The following is a 24,114-nucleotide window of genomic DNA, read 5'->3' on the forward strand; positions in this document are numbered from 1 at the left end:
ATCAAAATGACCAGTTGGGAAAAAATTCTGGGAGCCATCATACCAGACTGTATACAGTTGATCTTGGAACAACACGGGTTTGGGCTGCACGGGTCCACTTACAGATGGATTTTTTTTTTTTTGGGGGGGGTAAATATACTACAGTGCTGTATACATATCTTCTCTTCCTTATGATTTTCTTAACATTTTTTTTCTAGGGGCGCCTGGGTGGCTCAGTTGGTTAAACATCTGCCTTCGGCTCAGGTCATGATCCCAGTGTCCTGGGATGGAGCCCCTCATCGGGCTCCCCACTCAGCGAGAGGGACTTGCTTCTCCCTCTCCCACTGCCGCTCCCCTACTTGTGCTCATTCACTGTCTCTCTCTCAAATAAATAGAATCTTTAAAAAGAAATTTTAAAAAACCATTTTTTTCCTACCTTACTCTATTGTAAGAAAACAGTATATCATACATATAACATACTAAGTATGTATTAATGGACTGTTTATGTTATTGGTAAGACTTCTGGTCAACAGTAGACTGTTGGTAGTGAAGTTTTGGGGGAGTCAAAATTTCTATGTGGATTTTCAACGTGCAGTGGTTCGGTGCCCGTAGCCCGTGTTGTTCGAGGGTCAGTTGCACTGCCTTGTTGCCTGCAGAGAACCCGTGAGCAGAGAGGTTTTCAGTTTTCCCAGGGGAACACTTCTCTTGGTTGCCCTGGAGTTTGGGCATCTCATTCCGGTGTCCAGGTCCATACCAGATCAGTTCCAGAGGCCCAGGGGAGCCCTCACTTACCAGCTGTCTTCCAGGGTCTGTGTGTTGCTCCTTCCCTCCTGCCGCTTCTCCAGCTCCACTGCTGTCTGTTCCAACAGAGCAGACACGGCATCCTGTGGGGACAAAGGCCCATAGCTTCATCTGCTACCACTGGAGCCACCTCACCTGGCAAGAATCAGCTCAGAGTGTGACCCTCCTCGTGGATTGAGTGGGTAAGCATCTTGCTCCATGGTCACTTATAAACTGCAAAACAGCACTCAGTTCCTTTAGCTGGCAGTTCTCCTGAGAATTACCCCTGTATGCATGGACAGACTTTTGGAAGACAGTCAAGTTTAGTAGTTGAGTGAGGCAGAATCATAGGTCCCTGGCTGTAAAGAGATTATAGTGTAGTCGGGGAGACCAACATATGAACTGTCAATAGCAAAACAGTGTGATGTTTAGGAACAAAGGAGTAATGGCAAAGTCAGCCTGGTGGTTGCATTCAGGGAAGACTTCCTGGAGGAAGAACATCTATACTGAATGGTGTCTACAGTGAGGAAGCATGCGTGACTTGAGGAAATTAACCTCTCTAACCTATAGTAGATTCTAATAACTATTACAAAGGGTTGTTATGAAGATTAATTGAGACTATATCTGTAAGGTATGGAAGAGTACCAAGCACATAATTAGCACTCAGTAAATGGCTGCTAATAGTAAAGCACAAACTGATCTTACAGTTTTCCTAGCACGTGGTTAATTTGCAAATACCCTTGGTAGTGTGGGCCAGAGCCTGGAAACTCCCTGAAATTTTCTTTCGGGGAAGAGGGAACAAAAATCAATCAAAAGCCTGTATACATCAGGCACTGATAGATAGCTTATGTGTATCTTATTTAATCTTTACAACTATTCTGATAGGTAGAGCTTACCATTATTCCCTTGAGAAATGGGAACAAGGAAACTAATACGTCTAGGGTTGACGTCACTCACCCAAGGACATGCTCTAGAAAGTAGAGGATGTTCTCAAACGTTTGCCAGCTCACGGACTCCTTTCTGGAGCGAGGGAGACCTAGCTTTGTTGTGTATTGGATGTATGTCCTTCAGTAACCTTTCTGAGCCTTGGTAAATGGCACATAATAAACAGGACAGTGCCCGACACAAAAGGAAGTGCTAGGAAATGAGGAGGACGAGAAAGGAGGTGGGGGAGGTGAGGACGAAACAGATTTAATCCTTACCCTTATCCTTACCTGTATGACCTAGCCCATCCCCTCCACTGAAATTCTGGGCAATGACTACCCAAAGTAACCAAGTACTGACTGTTCTTCACATTTACTTCTTCAAACCTTCCTAATAACCTTTTCAGACTCAGATTAGACATGAAAAAGTGACTCAGAGAAGAGAAATGATTGACCTGTCACCCAACTAACAAACACCCGGTCTTCTGACTGTCCTTCCTGTGACTTACTGTTGCCTCTTAGAGCAAGCCTCTGCTACAAATCACTATACAGATAGCAGCATCGCAATAAAGGTTAATTTTCTATCTTGCACAGGTTTCTCCTTCTCTACTTCACTAAAAAAAAACACATAAATGAAGGTTTTTGTCAGCCAAGTTCTATTATGTCAAGCAAAGTGCAGAAGGGGAGAGCACAGGTGTGGAAGATGTGCAGATGGGGGACTACCTGCTCCTTAGCGGAGGTCCCTCCTATCCCCTCCCTCTGTTTCGATACCCTCTGCTGCTTCCCCACCTCTGATGCCCGGCCCTCTCCAATTTTGGGAGAGGCTTCTCCTTCCATCCATCCAGGTCCTGCACGCATAGGAGGGTGGGGTCAACCCGGAGCCCAGCTCACCATGCTTTCCGGCCCTGGGGTGGCTCCCACTGGTTTGGGCTCCCTGCTCTGCTTCTTCAAGTATTTGTAGCTCAGAAGGTTGTACCAGCGAGTCGACCTCTCCCCAGACCGACAGACCTCAGCCAGGCTGATCTGGGCACCTCCCTGTTGAGGATGGGGAAAGGCAAGAGGATAAGCCAGGGCTTGACAAGGTATTCTGGGGAATTCGGCTCCTGGGGAAAGTAGGAAAAACATCCCCAGAGGGGATGGGAGCTTCTGGGAAGAGGAAGGAGCTAGCTGTGAATCATTTCCAAGAACGCACTCATTCACAACTTACTCATTGGTTTACTCATTCACCAAATCTTTATTGAATGCCTACTGTATGTATTTTTCTTTTTTAAAAAATTACGATAAAAAACATAAAATTTACCATTTCCCCGTTTTACGGAAATATAATTGACATGTAACATTGTACTAGTTTAAGTCGTACAACATAAAGATTTGGCTGGCTCAGTCGGTAGAAGCATGTGACTCTTGATCTCGGGGTCGTGAGTTCGAGTCTCAGGTCGGGCATTGAGTTTACTTAAAAAAATAAAGATTTGGTATAATATGTATTGTGAAATGATTACCACAGCAAGTTCAGTTAACACCCATCACCTCACAGTTATAATTTTTTTTTCTTATGACAGCTTTAAGATCTACTGTCCTAACAACCTTCAAATATGCAATATAGTGTTGTTAACTATAGTCCCCATGCTGTATATTACACGGGTAGAATTTATTTATCTTGTAACTAGAAGTTTGTACCTTTTGACCACCTTTATCCATTTCCCCTACCCGCCCCCCCCCCACTTCTGACAACGACCAATCTGTTTTTTTTTTTTTTTTGTTTCTATGAGTTTGGCTTTTAAGATTTCACATGTAAGTGAGATCACACAGTATTTGTTTTTCTCTCTCTGGCTTATTTCACTTAATGTAACATTCTCAAGGTCCATCTACATTGTCACATAAAATTTGCCACCTTACTTACTTTTACGTGTAGAGTTCAATAGTGTTTATATTTACATTGTTATGAAACAGATCTCCAGTACTTTTCATCCTGCAAATCTGAAACTGTATACCCATTCAGCAACTTCCCTTTTCCCTTCTCCTGGTCCCCAGTAACCACCCCTTTACTTCCTGTTTCTACGAATTTGACTATTTCAGATACCTCATATAAGTGGAATCACCCAGTATTTGTCTTTTTGTGACTGGCTTATTTCATTTAACATAAACTTCTCAAGTTTCATTCGTGTTGTAGCATGTGACAGGATTTCTTTCCTTTTTGAGGCTGAATAATATTCCATTATATACAGAGATCACTTTTTTTTTTTTTGAGACAGAGAGAGCCGTGTGCGTGCGAGCCAGGGTGGAGGGGTGGGGGCAGAGGGAGAGGGAAAGAATCTTAACCAGGCTCCAGGCCCAGCACGGAGCCTGACTTGGGGTTCAATCTCACGACTCTGAGATCATGAATTGAGCCAAAATCAGGAGTCGGGACTGTTAACCGACTGAGCCATCCAGGCGCCCCAGAGACCACATTTTTTAATCCATTTATCTACGGATACACATTTGAGTTGCTACTGTCTCTTGACTCTTGTGAATAATGTTGCTATGAACACAGGGTGCAAGCATCTCTTCAAGACCTTGTTTATATACCCAGTTGTGAGACTGCTGGGTCACATCATAATTCCATTCTTGATTTTTCGAGGAACCGCCCTATGGTTTTCCATAGCGGCCCTGCATAATGATTTATGTCCCCACCAATAGTGCGCAAGGCTTTTCTTTTTTCCACATCCTTCCAAACATCTGCTATCTCTTGTCTCTTCGACATTAGCCATTCTAAGAAGTGGGAGGTGCTCTCTCACTGTGATTGTGACTTGCATGTCCCTGATGATTAGTGACGCTGAGCATCTTTTCATGTCCCTGTTGGCCATCTGCAGGTCTTCTTGGAAAAATGACGATTTAGACCCTCTGCACATTTTTAAGTTGGATTGTCTGCCTTCTTACTAGGGAGTCACATGAGTGCTTTATACATTTTGCTTTATACATTAACCCTTTATCAGATACTTGACTTGCAATATGTTCTCCTATTTGGTAGGTTGCCTTTTCATTTTGCTGTTGATTTCCGCTGTGCAGAAGCTTTTTAGTTTGATGTAGTCCCACTTGTTTATTTTTGCTTTTGTTGCCTCTGCTTTTGGAGTCAGATGCAAAAAAGTCATCACCAAGACCAATGTCAAGGAAGAAGATTTTGAACAGTTCAAAGCTCCAGCAACAGGGGACTGGAGGAATGAACTCTAATATATCGACACAGTGGGATATTACACAGCTATGTACAGAAAATGAGGAAGATCTCTAGGTGCTGATGTGGAGAGATTTCCAGGCTGTCTTGTTAAGGGAAAACAAAACAGAACAAAGCAGAATGGAAATGCAGTAATGCTATACTATACAGTTTTTCTTTGAATCATGTAAATGGATGCCTTAAGATGAAGGCAAACCAAATTAACCTAATTGAATATAACCTGCCAGGGAGAGGATTTATTTCCGGTGACATACATCCTCCGTGGCAAGAATGATAAATTAATTCTCACCATTCCTCAGAGGCCTTATTGTTTCAACATGCCTTCTTTTGAAGAGCCCTGACCAGGCTCAGGGCTTGGCTGACTCACCATCCCCCAACAACAGTGGCTGTGCCAGCGGGACTAGCAATACCACAGGCCAGTTTGTGAAGTGGGCCAGTAGCCAAGTGGTGGCTCAAGTCTCAGCTGGGATGAAGAGGGGCCTCTCCAACCCACCTGGGATCCCTTTCCCCAGTTCCTCCTTTTGTTAGGATGGACCAGGGCATGGTATGGACGGTGCAAATCCATCGCGTGGGTAAAGGTTAATTTCTACAACAGTGGTGAGTACGTGGGGACAACGAGGTAAATAACTCCTACCTGCAGGACTAGAGTCAATTCACGTATTAAATGCCTGGTGCATTTTAGGCACCGGTAATACATTTAAATATACACAAGTGTGCGTATATTACTCATTTATTCATTTAATAACTATCCTCTGAGCACTTCGCGGCAGATTTACATAGAAACATGTAAGACAAGATTCTGCCCCCAAGGGGCTCAAAGGCAGACAAATGCATCAGATATTATAGCTCAGAACGTGCCAGGCCATGTTTGAGGGGGAAGGGGAAGGAATATGATGACAGCTTTAAGGTATAACACTGCCATCAGATTATTACTAATTCCAACAAGATACAGTATCTATTTTGGGCTGGCTCATAGGTGAGAATACGGTCTACTTTGGTAAACGATTCACTTTGAGGGCATTCGTTTATTTATTCGATACACGCACACATGCTAAGTGGCCTCTACGTGCCAGGCACTGTTTTGGGTGTCGGGGATACAGGAGGACGTAGGGCAGATGAAAGCCTCTGCCCTCGTGAGCTCCTATTCCAGTCTGGGGGAATCAGAGAGACAAATCAGTAAGTAAACACTACGTTGTGTTTCACGGAATCTAAGATGTCATCAATTATACAATATACTATTTCATGCACTCTAAGAAAAATAGCTGCCAATTAAACTATGACCTGTCATCCAGTATAAACCGCATCTTGATTTTAGAGATTTGATAAAATGTGAAAATCACGTATCCCTTAAAATCTGTGATCTAGACAAATGCTAGGTGGGGGAATGGGCCATAGAGAAAAATATGCAGAAAGAAGGGAGTGGGGGTGGATAAGAGAGGGGAGGGGGAAGGTGATTTTAAATAGGGTAGAAGGAAGACCTCACTGAGAAGGTGACTTTTGGGTCAAGCCCAGGATGAGGTGGGGGAGTGAGCCTTGCCCATCAGTATCTGAGAGAAGAGAATTCTGGTCAGAGTTCACTTTGACAGGGCTGGGGTATCCCCCAGTGGGGATGGCAAGGTGAAAAGGGGCAAGGGAGCTGTTTTGTTGCAATGGTTACCTATGGCACAGGAGTGCGGCCTGGGAAGTGGGCTTGCTTAACAGGACGTGTGCCGAGTGGCATTGAGCTTAGCAGCTGGGGAATGGACAACCGGGGCCCAGCTGGAAAGCCTGTGACCCCTGTTATGCTATGCTCAAGCTGTCGGTAGACTGTTGCCTGAGATATTGGGGAGGGCAGGCCCCATATCCATCCGAACCCAGAATCCAGGTCTGGGGGCAGGGGGGACACAGTAACCCCCCGAGAGGTAGGACAGTACAGTGGCTGTGTGGAAGGAAGCCGCACAGGAAACAGACTTCTCCCCCTACTTGATGGGTGGCCTGGGCAGGTTACTTAGCCTTCTGGGGCCTCGATCCTCTATCTGCCAGATGGAGGCAATCCTGACGCTTCTTCCTCAGCCTGCTGGGAGGGTTAAGTGCGATACTGAGTGCAGAGTTCTTCGTAAGGTACTAGCCACAGACGCTGCTTGGGATGGGGACCACTGTTGCGGCCTGGCTGATGAAGCAGCTCCAAACCGACCAGGGAGTCCCCAAACCTGGCAGCGTGGGGAGACGGCGTGGGAGCACACAGCCGTTCTCCTCGTGTCCCACTTCCTCGCCTGCTCCTCTAGCCACCAGAACACGGCAGCCCGACGCTCCACATCCCCCCAGGATACGGGAAAGTAGATCTCCCATTGGCCACAGATGGAGACGAGCCGCCGTGGGATGAGCACTTTGGCTGCTGCCATGGCAACCAGCAATGGCCAGACTTCAATTAGGAAGGAGGAATAAAAGACATCCAATTAGGAGAAGAAAATAGGATTCTCTTCTCATTGAGGAATTCCCAGGGCTGAGGAAATGCTTCACCAGAAGAGACTGGGTTTGGAAAAGCTTTCTGCTCCAACATCCAGTGTCTCCCATGCTCACCAGTCTTCAGTCACTGTCCTACCCGTGGGCTCCGGGGAGCACCATGCTGGTGAAAACACCCACGGGCTGACGTGGGTGGGCTGTGCAAGTACACCTGCCCTAGGTTCTAACTGCTCCTGCCACTTCTTGACTGTGTGACCCCGGGAAGGTTCTTTCACCTCTCTGTTCCTCGGTTTCCTCACTGGCGTAACAGTACCTGTTTTATAAGATTGTAGTGAGGGTGGAGAAATGACATGTAGGGAGCTTAGCTTGTGCCCACTACATGAAGTGCTTTCAATCTGTGGATGCTAGTGCACTATTGCCAATAATACTACCAACAACGTAAATGGCAATGACGTGGTTCTGTACCCCCGCTGAGGAGGGTGGGTGGGGAGGGAGAGCCACTGAGCACCTAGTACGTGCAGACACATCACTGTCTCCCATCCTTGCTATGGGACCAGCAGCAATCAGCAGCACTTGGGAACTTCCCTAAAAATGCAGAGTCTCCCGGTGTCCCCACCCCCCGCCAGACTTGCTGAATCAGGATCTGCATTTTAACTAGAGCCCAGGGTAACTTGTGTGCATGTTCAAGTTCCAGAAACTCTGCTTTAATCCTCATTGAATCCTCAGACAGCCATCTGTGAGGTAGGCAGTGTTAGCTGGATTTTACAGATAAGGAGACTCAGACAGAGAATTAAAAGAGTCGGAGGCAACGTGTCCTCAGGCGCAAGGGATGTGGCCCTGCAGTCCCGGACTCAGAGAGGAGCTTCCGGCTTCCTCACCCCTGCTCCCAGTAGGTGTGAGGACGCTGTTCACCTGCCTGGAACCCAGGTGGAGCTTCGCTGACTACAGCCTGCGTTTTCTCCAAGCCTTCTCCCTAACCTGCAAGGTGAGCCAATCCCCAGAAGGACAGAAGAGGGGACAGACAGACAGGCATAGCTCTCACCAGGCACTCCTCCAGATGGCTCCTGTCGGTGGTACAGACATCGACTCTTAAGGTCTTCTGGTGAAGGGCTGGATAGGACATGGACACCCAGAACATTTCATTGAACATGAGAGTGTCCGAGGCGTCCAGGGGCCGGGTCCGGAACAGGCAGGTGGTGCTTTCGGAGCAGGGTAGGATAGCTACACGAATGTTCCTAGAGGGAGACAGAGGAGAGCCCAGCTCAGCCTGGGTCTGGGCTGATGTGTTGGGATAAACAGTTGCTGCAGGTCCCTAAGAAAATAATAGTGGAGGAGTTTGTAAGTTCTCAAGGGCCTATGCAGGTCTTTGTAAGGGAAGCAGAAAGGGCCCCAAGGCTAACACACGGCTCTTCCTTCTTCTGAGTCCCCCAATCCTTAGAACCTCAAAGCGTGTGGAGCCCGAGGCCAACAGCGTGCAAACTTCTGTGCACAGAAGAATCAGCAAGGCTGCTTGTTCATACTCGGGAACCCTCACACAACTGCTGTTAGGAAGGCAAAATGCTAGAGCCGTTACACAATCACAGATGCACTGACCCTGGGACCCATTCAGCTCGCTTTTCGTTACTCTCCCGCAGATACCCCTGCACAAGTACCAATGACATATGGAGAAGGTTATTCACTCTGGCACTGTTTGTAAGAGCAAAAGACTGACAACGACTCTACTGTCCCATCTTGTCTTCCTTCTGTTTGGCCTGCTTTCCTCCTGCCTTTCCCCTTCCCACACGTCACAGCCCCAGATGCTGGCTGGGCACAGACCACGGGAATAGAAGCTCCCCAGTGCGTACTGTCGCTGCCCCAGTGCGTACCATCTAGTTAAAGGAGAAACATGTAGGCATTGAAATGCAATGAAACATAAAGCCGGTGTGCAATGGGAAGAACCAACAGGCAAACAGTGCAGGCGTTTGCTGTATCATCATGTAGGGTGATACCCGTCACACCCTTCTGACAGAAGCACGGTGACGGGCACGGACTCTTGAGAACGGCAGACCTATCTCCTTCTGTGCGGAATACTTGAACTTAGAGCAGATAAAAGGGGCCATGACCACCTTCTTCATGAGGCTTCAAGTTCACAAGGGCAAGGATTTGCTCACCACCCCATTCTTAGTGCTGGCACATGGTAGGGGCTCACGATGAACTTGTGAAGGAACTGAGGCTGTCTGGAGTGCTTCTCTCTACAGTGAGTTTACCATCATGCCTGTATCCGCATTCACAGTCCTGACCCGCGGCCTCACGGTCAGGTGTATGAAATGCAGGGCCCATTGTCGGAGCAGGACAGAGCGGGAGAGCGCCCCCAGGCATGGCCACAGAGGCTGAGAGGGTGACAGACACCCTGTCAGCTATATACTCACACTTTCTGGTCCTGTTGCAGCAACAGAGCAGAAAGGTTACTGAGCTGGATGATTAATATTGCAAACTGCTTATTCTTCTCATCATACCTGAAACGGAAAGGGGCATATGGAGCACCTATGAGTGACACGTTTCTCTCTCTCAATGATCACAAACGTGTCTGCTGGCTGCTCAGGGGACTGTGGTGAGCTCGCGAGCACAGGATCAGGGCTTTGCTGCCATGCAGGGGGGTAGGTGCAGAGCCGTCAGTCTCGATTTTTTTTTTTTTTTGCCTTTTTTTGGGGGGGGGGGTCAGTCTCAATTTTTTAAAGAGAAGCCAGAAGACTGTGTTGTGTGACATTTCTTGATGTTTAAATGTTGGCAATTAATTTCTACTGAAAATAATATCGAGGCTGTCCTACACCAAGAGAAAACAAGAAGAATAACAAATCTGGGCTGCAACCCCCCCCAGAGGGCGGAAACCTCAATGGGACGGTAAGACAAACAGCCACAGCAACAATGACCAAACAGACCAAGACACAGGAGGTCTGAGTCGTGGTCTGGCTCCGCCACTGGCCGGCTCTGTGAGTTGGGGCAAAGTTACGAGGTCTTGCAGACCTCATTTTTCTCTTTTGTAAAATGTGGAGCTGAGAGGGAGAGAGAGTGTTGTCCTCCTTTAGCTGGGAGCCCACAACTGTCGGCCCTTCCTGCTGGTTCTGCCTTCCTCCCCTGGGCAGCCATGGAGGTCAAGGCTGGGAGGATGCTGCCGACCACCCCCTCTGAGCTCGCCCTCGCGGTCACTTACTTCAGGGCAATCTGAACCCGGGTTGTACCCACTGCTTCTGATTCGTCACTGTCAAAAGCAGTGGCTTCTGAAGCACCCAGTCTGGAAGGCAACACGGGGAAGAAGAGGGTCAGGCTTCCCTGCAGTAACCTGGGGCCAAAGCCGTCTTCCAGACATGGGTTTCTCTCTGGCAGGGTGCAGCTGGGTCCTCAAGGAGGAAAGTTTGGGTCTGCTCAGACTCCCTGCAGACCCTGCCTGCCTTCCCACAACTGCTCGGGATTTCTCTCTGGAAGGGGCTGCCCTTTCTCCAGTACTTGCCCCCCTAGCCATATGCTCCTTCGTGGCAATCACAGGACCTGCACTCCTGCAAATGTGGAGTGCCCCCAGCCCCTGGAGGAGCTGTGCTGTGTGCATCTTCAACACACCCCAACCAGGGCTCCCAGGGGGAAGATGGGGTCACATGGCCACCCCCTCCAGTGGGCCCGTCCCATACACCTGAGGGGGCCCGGGCTCTGCATCTTCAGACTTCCCAGAGAGAGCCAAGACTCAGGGACCCACCTCCGCACGGAAGCCTCATACACACCACTGTCCCCGGCCACAGATTCATCCGACACAGCAGCAGAGACACAGGGCACTTTCAGGCTGCACCCCTGGGCTGTATTCATAGCTGGAGGAAGAAGGGGGGAAAGGAAGGATGGCAAGGCAGGGTTCCGAAACCAGGACACTGTCTTTGCAACACACACTTTTGAACTACACTGTGTCCTAAGGTGTCCCGCCGAATACCACGTCTGAACTCGACAGCCAGGTCCTGCCTTGCTTTGGGGTGTAGGATTTCAGGTTTAACATCCCAGACTTGGAAGCTCCACCACTTACTGCTTCGAGCCACTGGGACAGGGCCAGAGAGCCCCTGGATTTCTTCTCTGTAAAATGGGGAAAGTAACACCTCCCTATGCGGCTGCCGGGGGGACCCAACGAGATATTCTAGTGAAGTCCTTAGTACAGAGGCTGATACAGGAAAACATTCTACGAAATTCAGTATCATTATCCTTACTGCAATGGTCACTCCCACCGCTGTGGTGATACCTTCTAGATCGATCCCTACATTCCTGGGGCAAAATAAGAGCCCCTGGACCCTCAGGAGGAGCAAGAGGAAGGAAAGGGAGGATTTCACCACTGGCTCTCGCCACTCGGACTATTCCATCCATTCCACTCCTAACTCTGCTCCTCAGCTCCCCTGCCCTTGACAGAGGCCCTCGAAAGTCTCCGACCCAGGGCTCCAACCAGGCACTTGTACATTCCTTCCTCCTGTAAGTCGCAGGTGCTGATGGTGAGCCAGGCCCGCTGCCAGGCTCTGGGCTATCAAGATGGATAGGACAGTTCTTGAGCTCTGTGCAACGGGGAAGACCAGGTTCAGGCCCTTCAACCTCACAGCCAGCACTTCTGAGTGCCCACTGGGTGCCAGGCGCCGGGGCAGCCTGGAGAAGAGTCCGGGGGCGGGCCAGGCTGAGGGAAGGGACAGGGACAGCGAGCCTGGGGGGAGCCAAGCGGCGATCTGGGTGCGGCTTTCCCAGCCCGTGTCCCACGCCTGCTGCGGCCCGCGGAGACCTCCCGCCTTCAGACCCACGCATCTCCACCCTCCACTAAACCACTTAAGGAGATTAATTTGTCTGCTGACTGAACAGCGGCACTAATCGCATAACCTGCTTAGTGTCGGAGCTCAGCCTGGCATCGCTCACCGCAGGGACGGCTTCTGGAGATGGCGCGAAGGAAAACGCCATCCTGAGACGTGTGGTCCTTGGCCCACAAGCCCCACGGACACTTGGGGAGGACAGGGGGTCCCTCCCAGCACCTTGCTGGGTCCCTGACTTAGCTTGTCGCCACCCTGTGACAGAGTGTCAGGAGTTGTTCTCAAGCCTCGTTAGAGGTTCCACCTACACCCGGCTCCTCTCCAGGGCACAATTTTCTGAAGTTGGCCACCTGCTGTAGAGTAGGAAGCCTGTTTTTATTTTTGTTTGAGAGCACTCAGCAAGACTCCCTTCCTGATGAGGGAGCCCCAGGGATCTCTCGGCTCCTCTTCTAAGGAAATGGCTGGCATTCACCCAGCAGAGCCTTCAATTAACCAAGAAACCGCGTCTTTCCCCTCACCTTGCTCCCACTGGCCCTTGCACAAGAACAGATAATTCTGGGTATAGCAGCAGCCATCCCGCCTATTCCTGGAGCCTTAAGCCTGAGATGGGTGCAGCTTTTCCCACTTGGCTTCACAAGGAGCCAGGAGTGGGAGCCCTGTGTATACAAAGCCAGCACACGTCTTAGTGTGGGAGCTGGGCAGGCGGTCCTGGTGCCAGTCCAGATTCTACCACTTCCTAGCTGTGACACTGACCTTACTGGGCCTCACTTCTTTTGTCTGTAAATGAGGATAAAAGTAGCACCCATCTCGCAGAGTTGTTATGAAGCTTAAATGAGTAAATACGTAACAGTGACCGTACCTTGCACACCTGCATTCAATAAATCACGGCCAGGAAAGCCTGGGAGTCCCAGGCGAGGTGCCTGGACACCCTGCTCAGTTTTGACCTTCACACCAGATGGGCATGGTGGGGCCAGTGAGCACCGGAGTGTCTCAGGAGCAAACACACAGAGCTGCCTCTTGTCCTGAGAGGAGTGTGATGATTCAAGAGGCTGGGGGCTTGGGTCGAAAAACCCAGGTTCCAATCCCTTCTTTCCTCACTTGCTGGCTGGGGGATCTAAAGCAAGTAATACCACCTTTCTGAACCTGTTTCCTCATCTGTGAAATGGGCATAGAAGCAACCTATTTCGCTGTATAAAGCACACTGCCCATCACACAATACACCCCAATAAATATTAACTATTATAATTTAATATGGGGTTGCTGGTCAAAATGAATTTCTCTTCTGACAAATCTCAGCTGGACTATCAGCATCTTTTTTTTTTTTTTTAAAGATTTTATTTATTTATTCGACAGAGATAGAGACAGCCAGCGAGAGAGGGAACACAAGCAGGGGGAGTGGGAGAGGAAGAAGCAAGCTCATAGCGGAGGAGCCTGATGCGGGGCTCGATCCCATAATGCCAGGATCACGCCCTGAGCCGAAGGCAGACTCTTAACCGCTGTGCCACCCAGGCGCCCCTGGACTATCAGCATCTTCTGCTTTGAAGATTCCAACTTGAGTCTCGGTCCATACCAAATGCTCTTTCTGACCCCACGCAGAATGGGAGCCAGATCATACCATTCCCTGGCTTCAAACAGTCATAGGGGGTCCCTGCTGCTGCTAGGATAAAATCCAAACTCCCTCCCATGGCCTGCCAGGCCTTAAACGATCTGGACTCCGCCCGATTCTCTGGTTTGCTGGTGACCTCTCACTGCTGGCCTCAGAGATTCTGCTCTTGCTTCTGCCAAGGCTGGCTCCTCCTCACTATTCAAGCACCCACTCAAAGGTCGCCTTCCTTCACACCCAATCTGAATGGGCAGCCCCACCCCAACCGGAATGGCCCCATCACATCCCGTTTTATTTTCCTTCTAGGGCTTTTATTGGTCTGACTGTGCAGTGACTGTCTGTGCCTTCACTGGCACGTGAGCTTCATGGGGACGGGGACCTTGAGCTTGCCAGTCGTCAACACTCTATCTTTGGAACTAATCCTATGCCTGGCACATGGCCCATCTGTTGAATGCACAAATGAAGGAATCCGTGGACATCCATTAGCACAAGACCTGGCATTTAGTTTTAAGAGTGACTTAATATCTGTTGAGTGAAGGAATCCACCACAGAAAACCCCTTAGCCCAGGACCTAGAATACTGTAGCACATAAAAAATGCCTCCTGAATGAATACATGAATTGATAAACACGTGAAAGCCGGGCACACAGAAAGCAGTCAGTAAATGACCCTAATTATCCCTGGGGTCTGTACTCAGGCCTGAGTGCACTTCCTACCCTCCTCCCTCCTCCCTCCTCACGGTCCCCCCTGTGTGATGCTCTCTACCTTGGCCCAACTGTTTGCCTTCCGTTCCTGGTTCATCCAGCCGGTATCTTTCCCGGGTGCCGCCGCCGAGGCTCAGTTCGCAAAGAGTGGCGCTCAGCTCCGGGTCTTCAAACTCCAGAGGGCTCAGGAAAGCATCTCCAGCCAGCAGCGGGTCAGCAATGAGAGGGGAGCAGGGTGGGGACGGAGAGGAGAGGGAGGAGCGGGGGGACAGGGAGGTCATGGATTTCGGGGTGCCAGACAGGGAGCGCAGGGCCTGCAGGCGGCTGCCCCCCTCCGCCTTCTGGGTCTTGGCCACCTCGTCCTCATGGATGGTGGTGATGCAGCCCGAGGGCCGGAAGCCAGTGGCCCCCTCCAGGAGCAGGAACTCCACCTTGCTCTGCAGCTCCGACTCCAGCTGCTCGAAGGGGTCATAGTAGAGGTCAGTGAAGCTGGCTGAGGTGGAGGAGTCCAGGCTGGAGGCGGCCAGGGAGCCCCGGCTGGATGTGAGGGATCCAGGGCTGCTGCCTGAGGACAGGGACTGCATGCTGCTTGAGAGGCTGGGGGCAGGGAGGGGACAGAGCGTGAGAGCAGGCGGAGTGCACTGGCCACCTGGAACCTCCTTCCAGGCTCTGAACAGCACTACGGCCACTTACAACACTGAATTCTGTTGGACCCTCTTGACAATCTCCAGGGGAGACCATGCACCCCCATTTCACTAAAGAGGATACCTTGAGAAGCCCACGAATCAGAAAGTGGTAGAGCTGGGATTCAAACCCAAGTCAGCTACCTTAGAAGTCCATTTTTTCCTGCTTCCCAAACCTCCACTGGCCCTAGTCCATTTTCACTCTTTGCCCCTTATGAATCCAGCCCAATTTTTTAATATTTTTCCTCAAATAAACTCAGTCTTTACTCTTTAATACGTTTATCTTAAAAGGAAACTATGGCCTAAATGCGACTGGAAAAGCAACATCACTTACTGCAAATAGAAGCTGATCATTAGAAATCTCTGACGGAACAAAATGTTATTAAATCCCAGCGATGCACTGTTGCCCACCGAGGCCCAGGCCTGAGGCCTGCACTCTCTGTGTCGGGAAAGCAGGTGGGCAGGTATTCGAGACGTCAATGAGACCCACCAGGCCATGACGGGGGCCTGCTCCTCGGTGCTGGCAGAAGGACCGAGGGTGCCAAGTCCAGAGAGCTGAAGGACCCTGTCCCTGGCCACGCCAGGCCCTGCCCAAGTCCACCAGTCTAACCAGCTGCCTGCTGGGCTGCTAAACGTCCACACTCAAGCCGCGGAGGACACAGGAAGGGCAGAGCCCGGGCTACCGTGGGAGGCTGGCATCTGGCCATCCCCGGGGCCACACTCACGGCCCCCCACTCACCTTTTCAGCTGGGAGTGCAGAGCTGCTACTTGTCGGGTAGCTTCCTCCAGTTCTCTCACCAGCTGGTTCCTCTTGCTGTTCAACTTTAACCTGAAGGGACAGAGGGCATGAGTGGGGAACCCCGGGAGATCCAGCCTCCGTCCACCTGAACGAGGAATCACAGGCAGGTACTTGTGTAGATGTACACATAGGACCCCCCCAGTCACATACACAAGAATTTTCCAGAGTGTTCTACTACGATGTTTGGGGAGCTAGGGCCTCCACGTATGATCCTATAGTAATGGCTATATTCATCACCCACTACACACCAGGTGTGGTGCTAGGAAACCAAGAACACAGCCTTAATTCATCTGCACAATAACCCCGCACAGCTAAAATGGTTTTTACCACTTTATATACGAGGAAATTGAGGCTCTTAGAGTGAAATAATTTACTTCAAGCTAGAGAATGAGTGGCAGAATTAGAATTCTACCCAATCACCCCTCTCTCCCCCTCCCACCTTCCTTCCCGTCCACTGGCCCCTATACACCTGCCAACATCTGCTGAGTGCCCACCTCATCCCCGAACCTGTTGTTGGCACTAGGGATAAAGATGTGAGTGACAGAATTAGTTTCTGCTCCTGTGGAGTTTACATTCTGCTGGGGGCGGGGGAGAGGACAAATATTAAGAAAATACTCGAATCTCTAATATCTAATTAACACACCGTGTGTCAGGGTCTATGAGGAAACAGTACAGAATGGTAGAAAAGAATGCAGGAGAGACCCAATTTAGACAGGTAGGCCTCTTTGAGCAAGTGACTATGTGGCTGGGCCTGCTGGTAGGTCTACACTCTTCTCAACTCCCTGGGCCCACAGCTGGGCCCCTTCACGGCTTCCGGTGCAGCTGGGCGGGTGGGGCATGGGACAGCGTTCCGGCCAATAGGATGTGAGCAAAGAAGGCACATCAGGCCAAAGTGGTTGAGTTGGTGGACCATCCCCACTGCTGCCTGGAGGGGTCCAAGAGGGGAGGCACCACAGACGGGAAGAGCCTGGGTCCCTGAATGACCAAACACGCGGAAGGCTGCCTGTCAGCCAGGCATACTCAACTGGATGCTATGGAGGCAAGAAATAAGCTTCTGCTGTGTGAAACCATGGCGATTTGGGGGTTTGTTTCTTGCAGCAGGTGGCCTGCCCTGACTAGTACCAACATTTAAGCTGATATGAAAGATGGACAGGAGTTGGCCGGGAGAAGTGCAGGGGAAAGAACATTCCAAGCAGAGACTCACAGCAGGGATCTCTTTCATTTTAAGGTCACCAGGGCTGTCGCAAGGAAAAGGGGTAGGAGGCTGTGGACGGGAGGCAGGGACAAGAGTTTGGGGTGGCTATAGGTAGTGCGATTGAGATGTCATGGGCCAGAGTGACACTGGAGCAGACAGAGAAAGATCATGGGCTGGATGAGGGGCAAGGCTGAGGGAGTTAAGAGGAACACTGTGAGGTACCTGACGGTGGCAACTAAACAGATCTGAGATGGCTTCTGCAGAGACGGGAAGGCGAGGGGCCGAGCAGCCCAGGGGAGGAGAAGAGTTCTCTTATGGATGTGTGGGCGTGAATGCTGAACAGGTGGGGATTCCTCAACACGTGGACCACATGAAAGAGAGGACCATCTGCTACGGATTAGGCTGCGGCCCCCTACCCCAGAATTCATATGCTGAAGTCTTAATAACCCAGTACCTCAAAATGGGACTGTATTTGGAGAAAAGGCCTTTAAGGAATTACGGTAAAATGAGGTCCTATGGATGAGCCCTAATCCAACGTGACCCTGAGATTAGGACACAGACCCTGCACACAGAGCAGACGTTCAGAGGTGGATGGCCATCTTCAAGCTAAGGAGAGAAACTTCCCAAGAAACAATTCTGGCAACACTTTGGTCGTAGACTTGGTCTTGGACTCCAGAACGGTGAGATAATACATTTCTGCTACTGAAGTCACCCATTTTGGTTTGGCAGCCCTAACAAACGAATGTACCACCACAGGGTAAAATATAATGGGGAAAGGAAAGGGAGGGGCCGGCACTACGCTCCGAGGATACACAGCACTCCGCGGGTGAACGGCACCAGAGAGCCCAGAGAAGAGGCAGGTAGTGTGGGGCCCTGTCCTGGAACGTGCGAGCATGGAGGCATGGCTGATAGCTGATACTAAAGCCCATTTCAGTAACGACCTCCCTGGAAGCAAAATCCTTGCGTTTAGAGGAAACTGCTGGATCCAGGCCCACCTCTCAGCCCCCAGCCTTTCCTGAAATCCTGCATGGAGGGCAGCTTGGGTGGGCTCTAGGGAGTGTGCTGCCCCTGGAATGGCTCCCTCTAACCGCTGGAGTGAGCCCCCTCGAAGGTCCCAGGATCTGACAGGGCAGGGGCTCCATCAAGCAAGACTGTGCCCTCATGAACTCAGGACGTGGGCTGCCGTCAGGGAGCCACTGTTCATGGTTCTCAGGGTGTGGTCCGCAGCCCGTCTGCAGAGGAAAGGGAGGCGTGCTGATTAAAAGCTCCTTCCTGGGTCCTACTTTGATCAACCGAATCAGAAAGCCCAGGGCAGGGCCCACGCATCTGCATTTCTCTGAGGGCTCACAGGTGATTTCCAGGCACAGGAAGGTTCACGAGCTGTCGCACGGCGTGTCCTGCTCTTCCTGCATTCTGCAGGGGGCCCACCACATGGCTGCGCTCAGGAAACATCTGCTGCTCGGAGCACTTCTTCCCAGGTGAGGGAGGCAAAATGCGTTCTCTCTGCGGAAAGACCTGCCTGTTCTGTCTCCTGCAGACAAATGTTCCACTGTGGGGCTCATATCCCCGTATGGCATCTTGCTAGAGAGGAACTGACTGACCCATTCCTAGAGTAAGAGTACAGCCAATCCAGCCTAGGGCCAGGGAGAAAGAGTTCATTCTCACGGAAAAACCTAACCATGCCAAACCTCCACCAACACGCGCAGACCTCTAACGCAGGCTCCGCGATGAAGACCAGAACTTGCTCTAGACACTGAGCCAGGTGGTGAGGGACTCAGCATGGGTCTTGGCCAGTTCAATCCTGGTGCTGTTTTTTCAGAGCCCCGCCTGGGGCTGGTGGGGCAGGCAGCAGGCCTGCAGATGGAGGCCAAAGTGCAGAAAATCCTGACTCTCACTGGAATGGACAGGACTGTGGAATCTCGACTTTTTTTGTTTTTTTAATGCATATTTCCACCTTTGTCCCTTTATTTTCTTTTATGATGTTCAATTAGCCAACATCATTAGTTTTTGATGTCGTGTTCACCGATTCATGAGTTGCATATAACACCCAGTGCTCATCACCACATGTGCCCTCCTTAATGGCCATCACCCGGTTACCCCATCCTCTCCAGACTCTTCTGAAGAGCAAAGGCCTTGGAAGGCTGTGGGGTTGCGGGGCCAAGAAGCAGCTGGGGCTCACCATTTCTCCTTTCATTTCCCTGTTCTCTGGAAGAAAAGTCACAGAGACGTGTTCTGGGAAAATACGCAGGTGCCACTGGAGCCCCACCGCGATGCCACAGGGACCGGGAATAGGGTGGCCTCACCTTCCTGAGCATGGGGGTGTAGCCACCTGCAGCAACTCGCAGGTGCTGAGGCCGCCTCACAGGGGTGCTGGGCTCGGCAGGCCATATGGCATTTGTCTGTGATGCCCGGCACATGCTGGGAAGCCATAAAAGTAGGGAGAGGATTCAGAAGGTGGAGCTGGAATCCTCACAAGCTGTGGCTCACGACCTGGGGTGCTGGCTCAAAAGGCAAGAGCTTGGGCTGCATCTCAGGCCTGGGGAACTGGTCCCTGGGGAGAGGCCAGGGAGCCCACACTCTAACCAGCCCCCTGACTGCACAGCAGTGCTCAGAAGTGGTGGCGGGGGCCCACGGAAAGGGAGGGTGGAAGCAGCGGGTAGGACATGGGGTGATGCGATGTCTGATTGTGACTGATCTGGGACTGAGGTGTGGCAGGCCCGCGGTCCCCTTCCTGGATGTGTCTATTCCTGTCCTTCTCAAAGGCCCCTTGAGTGGAGAGCCTGATGTGTGAGGGTGAAGAGCATGGCACTCCCAGTCTGAGAGACAGGAGAGAGGAGCAGAAGAAACAACGGGAGAGAAAGAGACCTAGGGAGACCAACGGAGTCCGGGGGATGAACACAGACAGACGCAGGACCAGAAGCAAACGGCGAGAGACAAAGGCGAAACTTCACCGGGTTGGCTTTCTCCTCTCTCCTCTCCAGGATGCTCGCAGCCACCAGCACTGGAGTCTGACGTGCTTGCTTACAAGAGGCCAGGCGGAGGCTGCTCAACTCGACCCACCTGGCACCCGCCATGTGCAAGTGGGGCTTATTCAAGGATTAGGGTAGGACTGCGAGCTGGGTGCCGTAGAGCTCAGAAGGCTCCCTGAAGGTATCTCAGGACCCATCACGAGGGGACGCAGACAGCATGCACCTGGGCACCTAGGATGCCTGGTCTGCTTCTAGGCAAGTTTGCCTGCTATATAAACTGGGCTTCTGCCTCTGAATTCCCTTGCTCATCCCTGCACACGCGCACGCACACGCACACACACACACACACACACACACACCTTCATTTCTAAGCTCCTTAAGGGCAGGGACCTTGCTCAAAGTCTGCTGCCAAAAACAGTGAAACTAACTAGGATAGATTTTAAAGGTATTGGGGCAGGGATTGTGACTTACTAACTTCTGAATCCTCCAAATCGCCTTGCACAGAGAGTATGTGTAACAAAATATGTCTCAAATAAATGAACAAACGATGGGCTGATGGACAATGAATGAATGATGAGAGCTAAGGACTGCAGGGCCTACTTTGAACACAGGGTTGTGCTCTGTGCAATGTGGGTGTGGAGCTTGACGGGACCCTGCAGGAAATAAAGTCTGTTATCCAGAGAACAACAACTCATGGCTTTGGGTTAAACCACACCCACAGATGAAGGTGATTTAGCCTTCACAATATTTTTAAAAGTTATTGAATTAATTGCCGATGATTAAAAATTAAAAATAGGGGCGCCTGGGTAGCGCAGTCGTTAAGCGTCTGCCTTCGGCTCAGGGCGTAATCCCGGCATTCCGGGATCGAGTCCCACATCGGGCTCCTCGGCTGGGAGCCTGCTTCTTCCTCTCCCACTCCCCCTGCTTGTGTTCCCTCTCTCGCTGGCTGTCTCTCTGTCACATAAATAAATAAAATCTTTAAAAAAAAAAAAAATTAAAAATAAAAACAACTCTTTTCTTGAAATATGGGGACCTCCGGCACCCCAAGGCCTGAATTCCCACCTGCTGGAGGTAGGAGTTGGCACCCATTTGGGGCAAGCACTGGGGGTCTGCGCATGCCAGTCTGACCAGTCTGCCCAGGAGGGCGTCCAGCATTTGCACTGCCTGCCTGGCCCCTCTAAGCAATCTCACTTTGCACCCCCTCAGGCTGAGCTGACATCAGTTTAGTGGGTCACGACCATCATGAGAAGAAATGCAATGTAAGAGAGACAACATCAGAGGGCTACCGCACACAGAAAGAGTATGCACTGTTTTGTGAAACTTATGTATCATGGGAGTCACCGTCACAAAGTTGGCAATGACTGGTCTCCATTATCTAGGGTTATGCAGCTTACCTTAGTCAGAAGACAATTTCTGAAAACCTGCACCCGAGCAGACGTTTTGGTATTGGCATCCCCTGTGCAAACTCCCAGGGAACTGGCATTCTAGATGGTGAATCATTCCCCCCAGTTTGCTACTTCGCAGAGTTGCGAGATCTCTACACTGAGTGTTCTTAGGGCGGAGCCCTGGTGCCCCAGGGGGTCCCTCCTGCCCCTTCCCCTGCCTGGGCTGCAGGATAGACCGGCAGCGAGGGAAGGGTTCCATGCCCCCTCCCGGCCCCAGCCCCGCCCCACCTCTCCGTCAGGGCCTTGCTCTGCGTGTCCCGAGCTGCCTGCAGATCCTTCTCCAGCCGCTTCCGGGCCATCTCCAGCTGCTCCACCTCCCCCTGGGTCCACTTGCGGGGGCTGATGAAGCGCATCTCCTTCAGCAGCTCCTCCTTCTCGTTGATGAGGATGAGCCGGTCCCTTTCCGAGTCCAGCACTCCAGGCCAGGCCTCGCTGTCGAGCTTGGCCAGCTGGATCTTCAGGTTGGCGATCCTGTGGGCGGAGAGGCGAGCATGACGGGTGTGCCGAGGGGCCCTGCGGGAGCGGGGTCCCAGACTGCGTTTCCAGGGTGATGCACAAGGAGCCACGACAGCCTCAGAGCCATCTCTGGCGGCGACTGTCTTCGCCGGACCAGCGTGTGGTCTCAAGGAAACTATTTTTATCTAACAAACACAATTGTTGGCCTACCCTGTGCCAACAATGAGTGCGCCCTGCGGGGGTGGGGAAGAGACGTAAACAAGGTGGTGTCCTTGCCCTGAGGGACAGGAAGCTGGTAGAACAGAGAGCTGGATTCAACACCAGGCAAAGCCTCCTACCACCAGCTGTGTGACCTTGGGCAAGTCGCTGCATGTCTCTGAAGGGAGTAATGAAGGCTCCTCTGTCACAGGGTTGTGGTAGAAGGCTTTAGACATAATTCCATGAACCCTCAAACACGGTGTTTGGTACACAGAAAGCACTCAAGTGAATGCTTCTGCTGCTAGCGTTTTATTACCTGGCTTGACCACTTACTAGGCATATGATGTCGGGTGAACCCTCTGAGCCTTGTTCTGAAAATGAGCAATAATGTATTCAGAGGAGCTGGCACGTAACAGGTGCTCAACCAGCGGCCGAGAGGGGCCCACTACAACGGCAGCAAATACTGCCATTGCTAACTGCGTAGTCCCAGTCCAGAGACTGGGGTCTGAGGCCTTGAGCTGGAGAGTCTTGGTTCTGGCCTTCTCGACAGGAGGCACCATTCTTAGATCGTTTTGGTGTCACGGTGCCTGGTACACGGCAGGCACTTACTAAATGTGAACAGGAAGGAGTTGGGAGCTCTATCCCTTAACTTCTTTGAGACGCAGTCTCCTCCTCACCTGTAAGATGGGCTCAGTAATGGAACCTGCAGGGTGGGTTACGAGAACCCAATGAAAACTTACCATCAAGAGCTCTTTACACGCTGCCAAGCGCTGCACAGGTATTAAGTATAATTATCTTTGGACCAAAATAAGATTCACAATATAACTAAGATGACTGCTACAAGTACCCCAAAGGAATCATGATGTGATCCTTTAGGAGTCAGCCTTTGCAAAGCCTTTCAGCTAACACATCCTCGCCCCACCCAACCCCTACAGTGTGGATAAGACCTGGCGGGGAATGTGCTGGACAGAGGGCCACAGCGGATATGGCTCACCTAAGATTGCACGTCAGAAACATGGCCAGCGGAGTTAAGATGGTGGAGGAGTAGGGGACCCCTTTTTCAGCCGGTCCCCTGAGTCGAGCTGGATAGGTACCAGACCAGCCTAAACAACCACGGAACCAGCCTGAGACGCAGGAAGACGCATCTGGATCTCTACAAATGAACATCTCCAGCGCTGAGTATTGAGGTACGAAGCGGGGAGCTGTAAACCGTGCACAGATATCGGAAGATAAACGGAAGGGGGAGGGAGCCGCTGCGTTCGGGCGCCGGGAAGCGGCAGCCACTTGCACGGGGGAGCGGGCGGGCTCGTGGTCGGCACCCGCAAAACAGCAGACTGAGACCGTGAGCCGGGTGCGCGCGCCACCAGGCATCTCGCGGAACCCCGGAATCCCGGTGTGCTCACTGGATCTAGACTGAGACCGAGACCGGGAGACGCGGGCGCGGGCGGCTGGCGGCTGGCGGCATTAGAAACACAAAGGACAGAGACGCGCCGGCCCTGGAAGTGAGGGCTGGGACGCCGGGTGTGGGGCGCACATCCCGGGACGCTGCAGGGTTGAGCAGCACCAACAGTAACAGAGTTAAAGTGGCCAGAACATTAGTAGAGAACGGGCCGCAATCCTTCTGTTCCGTGACAGAGGCTGAAATTTGGCCGCTGCTGCTCTGACTCTCAGAAGAGGCACAGCAAACCGCCAGGGAAAGCCGCCAGAGAACAAAAGCCTGGAAATACCGGCTCAGAGAGTGCCCATCCCCATCCCCCCTCGCAGGGGACACGGAGACTCTACCCAAACAGGGTTGCCTGAGTATCGGCGCGCCAGGCCCCTCCCCCAGAACACAGAAGGCAGGCTGAAAAATCAAGAAGCCCAAAACCCGGGCGCCTGGGTGGCGCAGTCATTGAGCGCCTGCCTTCGGCTTAGGGCGTGATCCCGGCGTTCCGG

At 51.5% G+C, this 24,114-nt stretch overlaps 1 protein-coding gene across 1 annotated transcript in view; it reads right to left on the reverse strand.

Moving 5' to 3' along the window:
• Positions 1 to 24,114, reverse strand: part of WWC1 (WW and C2 domain containing 1) — a 52,651-nt gene that overhangs the window by 19,533 nt on the left and 9,004 nt on the right. The window contains exons 3-11 of the mRNA XM_008692714.2: positions 21,754 to 21,996; positions 15,857 to 15,946; positions 14,496 to 15,031; positions 11,060 to 11,168; positions 10,523 to 10,603; positions 9,741 to 9,827; positions 8,375 to 8,567; positions 2,574 to 2,717; positions 772 to 863 (exon numbers count right to left, since the gene is read on the reverse strand). Of these exons, the coding sequence (XP_008690936.2) occupies positions 772 to 863; positions 2,574 to 2,717; positions 8,375 to 8,567; positions 9,741 to 9,827; positions 10,523 to 10,603; positions 11,060 to 11,168; positions 14,496 to 15,031; positions 15,857 to 15,946; positions 21,754 to 21,996 (1,575 nt within the window). The remainder of the gene's footprint in view (positions 1 to 771; positions 864 to 2,573; positions 2,718 to 8,374; positions 8,568 to 9,740; positions 9,828 to 10,522; positions 10,604 to 11,059; positions 11,169 to 14,495; positions 15,032 to 15,856; positions 15,947 to 21,753; positions 21,997 to 24,114) is intronic.

This window comes from Ursus maritimus, unplaced genomic scaffold (genome assembly GCF_017311325.1).
Source record: "Ursus maritimus isolate PB19 unplaced genomic scaffold, ASM1731132v1 scaffold_15, whole genome shotgun sequence".
Classification (NCBI taxonomy): domain Eukaryota; kingdom Metazoa; phylum Chordata; class Mammalia; order Carnivora; family Ursidae; genus Ursus; species Ursus maritimus.